Source organism: Nestor notabilis, unplaced genomic scaffold (assembly GCF_000696875.1).
Source record: "Nestor notabilis isolate BGI_N333 unplaced genomic scaffold, ASM69687v1 scaffold10282, whole genome shotgun sequence".
Classification (NCBI taxonomy): Eukaryota; Metazoa; Chordata; class Aves; order Psittaciformes; family Psittacidae; genus Nestor; species Nestor notabilis.
The window spans coordinates 2,740-11,638 of NW_009918725.1; the positions used below are offsets into that span (position 1 = coordinate 2,740).

The 8,899-nt window shown below is 51.2% G+C and overlaps 1 protein-coding gene across 1 annotated transcript in view; it reads right to left on the reverse strand.

Moving 5' to 3' along the window:
- BCORL1 (BCL6 corepressor-like 1) overlaps window positions 1-8,899 on the reverse strand; it is a 13,199-nt gene that overhangs the window by 733 nt on the left and 3,567 nt on the right. Inside the window, exons 5-13 of the mRNA XM_010009872.1 lie at window positions 8,841-8,896; window positions 8,570-8,650; window positions 7,961-8,410; window positions 5,907-6,136; window positions 5,606-5,812; window positions 5,356-5,522; window positions 5,035-5,180; window positions 4,085-4,162; window positions 966-1,119 (exon numbers count right to left, since the gene is read on the reverse strand). Of these exons, the coding sequence (XP_010008174.1) occupies window positions 966-1,119; window positions 4,085-4,162; window positions 5,035-5,180; window positions 5,356-5,522; window positions 5,606-5,812; window positions 5,907-6,136; window positions 7,961-8,410; window positions 8,570-8,650; window positions 8,841-8,896 (1,569 nt within the window). The remainder of the gene's footprint in view (window positions 1-965; window positions 1,120-4,084; window positions 4,163-5,034; window positions 5,181-5,355; window positions 5,523-5,605; window positions 5,813-5,906; window positions 6,137-7,960; window positions 8,411-8,569; window positions 8,651-8,840; window positions 8,897-8,899) is intronic.

Genomic DNA, 8,899 nt, shown 5'->3' on the forward strand with positions numbered 1-8,899 from the left:
ACCCGGGCTGTGAACACTCGCAGGGACGGTGACTCCAGCCCTGCCCTGGGCAGCCTGTTCCAATGCCTGAGCACCCTCTGGGGGACAACGTTTTTCTCTCAGCACGTCCACACTTGCAGAAGTGCCCACCCAAGTGAGTCTCCTCCCCACAGGCTCCTCCACAGACACTTGGAGAGCCCATCAGTCACAGCTAGCCGTTCATCTCAGCCTGCCGCTCGCTCCTGCCCTCATCTGGATAAATCCTGCTATCATAGAATCATAGAACAGTTAGGTTTGGAAAGGACCTTAAGATCATCTAGTTCCAACCCCCCTGCCACGAGCAGGGACACCACACACTAAACTATGTCACCCAAGGCTCTGTCCAATCTGGCCTTGAACAAGTCTTTGCTGACTGCAGAAGGTGACCGCCTCAGAGGTGGACCTCTGAGAATTAGCCTAACAAATTCCATCTTACCCTACATCTTGCACTTGCTTCTCTGACTTGGGGCTTATAAAGTGTAATTTCTACCTTCATGTTTTTCTAAACAAAGAGTCTGCAATAACTTCATTTTGAGATGTCTCATGACAGGGAGTTGTCATGCCATTAGTGGGTTTCTGCCCCAGCAGCAGCAATTTGCTCCTTCTGGTGAAGCTGCAATAGCTCCATCCCTCGGTGTTTCTACCTGCAGAACAGGGATGAGTCACGTCCTCCTTTGGAGGAGAGGAGTGCTTTGAGATCTACAGGACACAAGTGTGCTCTATTGGACCTGTCTCCTTAGCATGCAGTCAGCTTGGGCTCCCAAAGCTTCTCAGGCAGGTGTGGATTTTCCATATATGAGTATCTCAAGTTATCCCCACTTGGAGGACAGCCTAAGGCTTCCTCGTATTGCCACTATCCTCTCGAGCTCAAGGGCTCTGTGCTGTGAGCTCCCACTCCACCCCAGCATTAATGTCACCCACATGCTCTGCTCCAAGAAGATACTCACCCCCGAGAGACTGATACTTGGAGGTTATAGCTGGGAAGCAGTGGCTTGTCTGAGAACTCAAAGAGGAAGTTGTCTGCATCTTGATCCTCTTCCTCCTGGTCTGAACTTCCCGGAGGGTTGAGCAGAAGATCACATCCAATGCTATCCTTCCCCTCTGCAACAAGCAAAACAGACATCAGCATCCTTCACAGTTTCACACCAGCCAGTGCTCATCACTCCCCCGGGAACAGCTCTGCACAGCTGGACTGGCTACCACCACAGTCCCACGTCCACGACATCCCAGCAGCTCTAAAAGCAAAGTCCCAGGAGCTCCTCTATAGGAGTGTGTCAGCAATGGTGCCTAAATACAGGCAGCAAGGCTGTGGCACCAAACCATGCGCAGATCTAGAGACCAACACAACCCAACATGAATAAGCATGACTTCAGAGACTCAGCCCCACAGATTTCTGGCTTAAAGCTGGCTGTCCCAGGAGGCATGTGAGCACCAGCAGGATTTGCTTCATAGGAAATGGAGAACAGCACACTTGAGCCATAAACCATTTAAAGACAGTTAAATTTACTATTCGCCAATCTGAAAAGCATCTGTCGAAAAATAGCTTGCTGCCTGGATTTTATTAAGAGGTATGAATAGTCTTGCGTTTGCAGAGTGGTTTTGTCCTGCTGAGATAATACACGATAACTCCAAAAACTTCCCACTAAATAGAGGTTAGGTTCTACAGAGAGAAGGCAGACCAAATGTGCTGGTGAGCAAATAACCCGATCATGCCATAGTCCAACATCACACGTGAGAAAGCTCCACACCCCACACTGCTCTATGAATGAACGCAGCCCCCAGCAAGAATGTCATTTAACACAGAAACAAGAGACAGGCTCCAAGAGGGTCTCAGGGAAAAAAAATAATCATTTCTCAGTCTGCCCAGGGGAAAAAAAGAAAAAAAAAATCTCTAAAAAACAGGGAGAAAAGGTGCTTGAATCGTCAAAACTTCCTGTAGAACAGGACAAAAGTAAGTGACAGGAATATTGGTGCAACATCACTGCTGGCGAAGCTCAGAGGCCACCACTGAAAAGCCTCACGTCTCTTGAGCAACCCAGGAAGAAAGAATTTAAATGCAATGACATGGCAAGAGCGTGGTCCAGTGTTGACCCTGAACACTCTCCTCACTCAGTCCTCTCCCTTCGAAGGCTGGGACAAGAACAGGGACATCCTGTACCACTGCCAGTAGCAGGGAGACAATCAGGCACAACTATGCTAGTCTCAGGTGTAGAACAAAACCCTGGAGCAGGGTTTGGTGGTTGGAGCAACAGCATCACCAAGTGCAAGATACTGGTGACTTTACCATACTCAGACCTCAGAGATCCCACACCCTGGCTTCCCTCATTATCTCTTGGCCCCCAGAGATCTGCAGATCTAAAGGAAAATGTAGACAACATTCCTGCCTCAAAGAATAGCAACAGATAGGAGCTGTGGCCTGGGATTTCTCCTTCACATGAAGGGACATGCAATGCTTCGAGCTTCAGCTGGTGGGTCTGATGGATCCATCCCCCAACAAACATCAAGAGGTGACGGTTTACTTACTGAAAAGCAAACTTTCTTTTTGCCTCCGGGCGGGAAGGACAGAAATGTGGGAAGACAAGATGCAAGACAAGATTATTCAAGACGAGCCAAGGGATATGGAAATAAAAGAACTGAAAGAAGCAGATAATTTGAACTTGCTCGTCTGAGATCCACTTGTTTCACTTCAGGCATCAGGGTATACAAAAAACAAGACAGCACATTTCTAAATCACTTGCATGCAGCAGTGGGTCTCCTAAAGGGTATGAGAACTGGCAGTTTGCAATCCCATTCTAGGATCTTAAAGAGGAAAGGGCACTGCTGACTGGGACATAAGCAGATGCTAGAACTCAAGCACATAAACCCTCTGGGTAACCAAGAACTCAGCATGTTGTAGTAACCAAAGGGAGCCAAACTCTCCTGCCCACAAAACCACACACAATTGTCCTTCGTTTATCAGAGAAAATTCAAGTGGGAATCAGTGATCAATCAAAAAGGGTAGTATTTTTACTTTTAAAATATTACAGCCAAAGAACAGCTGTTTTTTCTTGTGGTGAAGAGGCTTCTTCTGAAAGGATCACGACAGCTTTGAGGGTGAGAAATTCGGAGGAAGGAGGCTGCAGCTTGAACTGTTTCCTCGGCACACCTGAGGTGCAAAAGCCTACAAACAAAAGGAGTACAGAATTCCTTCTGTTTTGAAAGGAAGAGACATCAGGGTCTTCCAAGGAGAAGCAAGGGCACCCTTCCAGAGGTATCTGATTTTTCTGCGCTTCTAGAAGGATGCTGGAAATGACACAGGTAAGCAGCTAAAATCAAGAGCCTTGTATCTTGGCAGTGTAAATAACCCAAGTCTTTACGAAGGGCCTGCGAGTGCTGACCTACTGCCTCCGAAGTGGCTAGGAGGGACTCTGCAGTCTGCCACAGGCCCATGGCTACATCCAGAACATCTTCATTCATGGGCCCTGGGGGAACTGGAGCAACACCATGAGCGATCTGTAGACCTTGTGCCTGTGTTGTTTTGAGAGAACTTCTAAGCAGGTCACCACAACTTTCAGGAAGGGACAGCAGAAGGCACAGGTCTTGCCTTCCCTGGGAAATGCCTGGCACTGTAAGCAGAGGACCTGCCCCAGCCAAATGCCTGCCCTCCAGAGCAGAAGAGAGGGAACCTTGAAGAAGTTCAAGACTTCTAGCACCTCAAAAGAATAAGTATGTCCTCTGTGTGCCTTGGTTTTATCTTTTATGACTGGTTAGCAGGGGAGCAACAAGAAGTGCTACAAGAATAACATGCTCTGGGATCGATACCCAAAGACCCTTAGGAATCACCAGCAGCACCTAAGTCCAGTCTTGCACATCATGCTCAGCCCACAGGAGGGATCCATGCATGCAGCTTCCCAAAGAAAAAGTCCCTTTTAGGAGCAACCCCCAACACGTAGCATTATGGTAAGATCTCTGACAAAGCTGTGAGCTGGGAGGGACACAGACAGATCAGAGTGAATGAGGGGTTGCTGCCTGGCATTACATCTCTCTGCTCTGCTGCTGTACATAAAATGGCACAGGCTGAACTCACCTAGGACAGAGCTGCTGTAGAAGTCCCACGCTGTTCGAGGATCCCCATCCGTGCGCCCCTGGAGATCCGAAAGATAATCTAGAGAAAAGATTGAGAGGGTTAATGCTTACCTGCTGGACAAAGCATGAGCCTGGCATGCACATCCATTGATCCCGGGTGACCCCTTCACCTCTGCTGCTTTTCCCCACTTTGCAATTAGGGATTATGGCAAAAGCTGAACCACAACTTGCAGGAAACGTACCCTCACTCTGAAGAGGACAATGTGGCCCCAGCCTGAGAACATGAAATAGAAGCTGAAAAGGGAAAACAACTGACAACACCCAATGCGTTGGAAAGAAAGGTTCTTAGGGTGGCCTTGAGTTCAAAGTGACATCTCCAACACCTGCGCGTGTAGTTAAGCCTGAAGGAGCTCAGACAGACAGCTAGAAAACAAGATTTCTCCTGGCTATTGTGTAGAAGCCAACACTCATCTCGCCTCTATGCAAAGAGTGCAGCAAGCAGGCAGGCCTCACTCCACCACAGGGATCCCAGGCGGTCGGTCCCTCCTGACAAGGGCAGGTAGGCATTTGGGCAGAGATGTTTGAGTAGAAGGCACTGTTACTTGGCAGCAAAAACCTGTTCCTTAGGTTATGCAGTAGAACCAGGAACTGTGGAACAGTGTCTCCAAGCGTCGTGCGCAGCACTGTCTTTAGTTGTGTGACCAGAGCATTGCCGTCTCCTTGCACACTAAAGACTGAAAAGCGACTTTTACCTTACTTGGAAAACAGTACACAATCCTGTAAATTAAAGTTTGGGTGGCAAACATACAAACACACATGACAGGACAGAGCTCAGATTATTCAGTCCCCTGCTGCTCAAGCCCTTCTAAACCCTCTGACACCCACAGCTGGTCGCATATGCTGCCACACAGGAAGAGTGGAAGCACTGCTACCACTGGGCTTGGCACCTACCGCAGAGGAAGCGCTTCATCACCTCGCTGGTGGCAAGCTTCACAGCTGTCTGCCCAGAGTAAGTGGCCAGAGTGGGATCAGCACCATAGGAGAGTAGAAGCCACATGGTTTCCAGGTTGTCATTTGCTACTGCGTCATGGACAGGCCTGCAAGGACAGAAGCACTGATAGAAAAAGAGAAAGGCAGAGTTTGCAAAGCAAATGCTGTTTCGGATTATCACGAATCTAGCGACGACCAACAGCTCATCCTGAAAAACACACCCTGCTCCCTGCCCTGACGCTTGCCAGGGCTTCCCCAGATGCTCCCCTCTCAGTGCCTTGCCTAGTGCCGTCCTGCGCGCTGCAGTTCACGTTGGCGCCGTGCTCGAGCAGGATGTGGAGGATGTCGATCCAGCCTCGTGCACAGGCTTCGTGCAGCGCTGTGTAGCCAGCGTTGTCACGATGGTTCACGTCACTGCTCTTCTTCTGCAGGCAATACAGCACCACATCCTACAGGAGCGAGAGCGTTGGGGACCTGGTTACACACGAACCCAGACAGGGCAGCACAGGGGACACTGGGCACCAAAACTCACCTTGTAGCCCAGGCGAGCTGCTCGCTGCAGAAGGGTCTCCCCTGCATTTTTGTTCACAATCAGCCGCCGAGCTCCAGGAGGAATGTTCTGGGCTGGGGGCAGTTCGGGGGAACTCCCTGGGCTGACCCGATGGGACTTGTGAAGCGTCCACAAGTCCTGGGACTTCTTCAGAGAGTGCATTTTGGGCTGATTCCAGCAGCCTTTCCCCTGCAAAAGTAAAGAATGCGACTCCTTGGCTTACTAACAGGATTCCTTTCTCTCTTCTCCACACACATGTTCCCCTCCCCAGTTCAGGCCATACCTTTCCCTCATCACAGATCCCTGCCAGGTGTTTGGTTTTACATTTGCGTTTTCCTGATGGCTTCTCCAGTTCTTCTTGGGCAGGAGAGCTGTCAGAGTGCTCCAGGAAGAAGCCATTCCGAAAGTCTGGGCGTCCTTGAGATTTTCGGGGTGATGGGGAAAGCCTGCTCCTCAGCCGTAGCTCTGTGCCTTTACCCTTCACAGACTCCTTCTGCTTCCGGTGCCTAAACTCTAGAGGAGAAATAGGAATGAGGAGCTTCTGGAGGTGCAGTGCCAAAGGCCGCCAGGCAAAACAAACTGCTGATCTTGGATGGCTGCACATCCAGAGGCGCAGACCCACGGCAGAGGCACCGCAGCAAGTGGAAGCAGAGTGAACACACAGGTTCTCCCCACCAGGGATGGACTCTGCATGGACACAAGACACCCAATGGCAGTCGTTGTTCTGGCCTCAAAAAGGCCAAGCCTACCTAGAGCTGGGGCTCACACACAACTGACCACAGCTTAGGTCTGACTGTATGAAACTATCCAGCAGATCACTCCAGCTTGTACCTGAAGATGATGCAGATTCTTTAGCTAGTACAGGACACAGCACTCTGCAAACACATGGGCTGGCCCCGTCCCTCCTCTGGCTGCCAGCCTGCTCACAGCGCGCAGGTCCTCATCTCCAAAGCCAGTGATGGCTCTAGGCCACAACTTCTGAATCCAAAATACAGAAACTTACTCATCTGAGGGGCAAGCAAGCAGTCCCTGAGGGAAACTGGCTTCTGGACAGAAGACAGACACTCATAAGATGTGTGGTAAAGCTCCTGGGGAAAACCCTCCTGAATGCTGCTGCACTCAAACCTCCTTCTCAGGCTCTCTTTGAAACAGGCACCAGCAGAGGCCAGTCTGAGAACACTCGTGAACTGCAAAGTTGCCAGGAAGCCCATCAGAAACTTTACTGCTGCTCTCACAGGGACACACAGACATAAGACACCGCAGCAACAGAGTAAAACTGTGCCAGAGCAGAAACAGAGGTTGGGACATCAGCTGGTGGGAGTGCAGCAGCCATCTCTACGACTTCTCACGGCACCTCAGAGCACCTCAGCACCTCCTGAGGACTGTCGATCTGAGCACTGATCTGGCAGAAGGCAACAGGTTCGTACCCACTACACCACCTCCAAGAGAAAGGCCCAAGTCGACGGAGGGCTGGCAGAACTGCTTCCCCCAAGCCCATGGCTCAGACACAGTCTCCTGCAACCCTGGCAGAAGTCACCTGTGGGACTCTCGGACACAGCTACAAGCTACCAGCCATCAGCACACCCCGAGACATCATGCACTGCTGGCTGAGCCCCAGCCTTACATCCTACAGCCTCAAACCTGCTCCTGCCTCAAACTCCCATCCGGACAGAGAGGAGGGACTGCAGACTGCTAAACCTCAGGGAAACGCAGGTCACAGGCTCGGTGTGACCGCATGGGCTGGGCAGTGCTGGTAGAGCAGCGAGCAGGATGCGAGCACGTACCACAGCGCAGCGAGGGGTTTCTCTGTCACCTGCAGACACTCCAGCTTTGTTAATCCTCTCACCCTTGTGCTCCCTGGTGCAAGCTTGCAAGTTGCCTTAATAAAGGGACACAGAGCATAAGGACGCCCAGCTGAATTGTAGTGGCTCCACATCCTTCTCCTTTAGTCAGGAATGCTGAACACTGCTCCCAGGGGCCCGTGCTTGTCCAGAAATACTTCACTGCACTACCTCGTCTGATACTCATTTTCCCACGCCCTCTGTCTTAATCTGAGGGTAAGACCAGTATCTTAATTAGTCACATAAGGCTGTTCTTTCCTACTCCAAAGTTTACTGTAAATATTTTGGAGAGAAGAGCTGGTCAGTTGAAGCCTGCTTGATGCTGTGGACATCAAGCCACTAATAACAATGGAATTTCATCATTATAGAAATAAACCAAAACACCAAAAAAACACCAGAAAAATCCCACACACAATAGAAAAACAAAAACCAAAACCCAACAAGAAGCCCCCGTTTGTCCCCAGCTTGGTACCAGAAACCCCTCCCCAGGTTGTACCTGCTTTGGATTTCCGCCTCCTGTGGGGGTAGCCCACTCGCTCCTCCTCTCGCTCCGTCAAATATTCCCCTGTCTGGTACTTCTGACTTTTCTGTCGTCTCCTTTTCTTCCTTTTGACGTGGCTGTCATCGTCATCCTCCTCCTCCTCGTTGGGCTCCCACAGCTGCCTGGGTGATTCCACTCTCCATGGCAGGTCCCGGGTCCTCCTTGTGTAACAGCTGCTCCTCCCGGACACAGACCTGTCCCTGGCCCTGTGGCTGTGGTAGTGGGATGTCCTGTGGGATTTTCGCAGCTTGCGGCGTTTCAAAGATGTCTCCTCCTCCTCTTCTTCCTCCTCCTCTTCCTCCTCCTCCTCTTCTTCTTCCTGATCCTCCTCCAGCAACGGTAGAATCTCCTGACCAGTTACATCACATTCTCCCGTCACACCAGCAGAAGAGCCAGCAATGCTTCCTGCAAAAAAAGTGGGATTTCTAGCTGACAAAAGAGCCAGGGGTATCTACAAGAACAACGCTGCGAAGCAGGGCAGAAGATAGGGCCAAGGCCATGTAAAAAGGGAAACGCTCATGGTCCACCCAAGCCTCCTTCCCGGCTCCCCTGGCCCCGACTCACCCGACTGGCTGCGTGTCCGGCTGCTCAGCACCACCGGAATGAAATCCCGAAAGTTGTTCTTGGGTTTCTTCTCAAGGTAACCTGTGGGGAAAACGTGAGCCTTGAGGAAACAGGCCACAGATCTGTGCACGCACACGTCTGCTGGCCTGGCAAGGGCAGTCCAGCACCACGCTGCAACTCTGGTTTGGATCCCAACCCGCTGTGGGAAGCCACTGCGTCAGGAGCCGCTGCAGCCTGACCCCGCAAGGACACAGGGCCGTGCCCCGAGTACCTTCCTCGCGGCTGTCCCCGCGCTGCACCGGCGATGGCAGCTCCGTCTTCGCCAGCCTC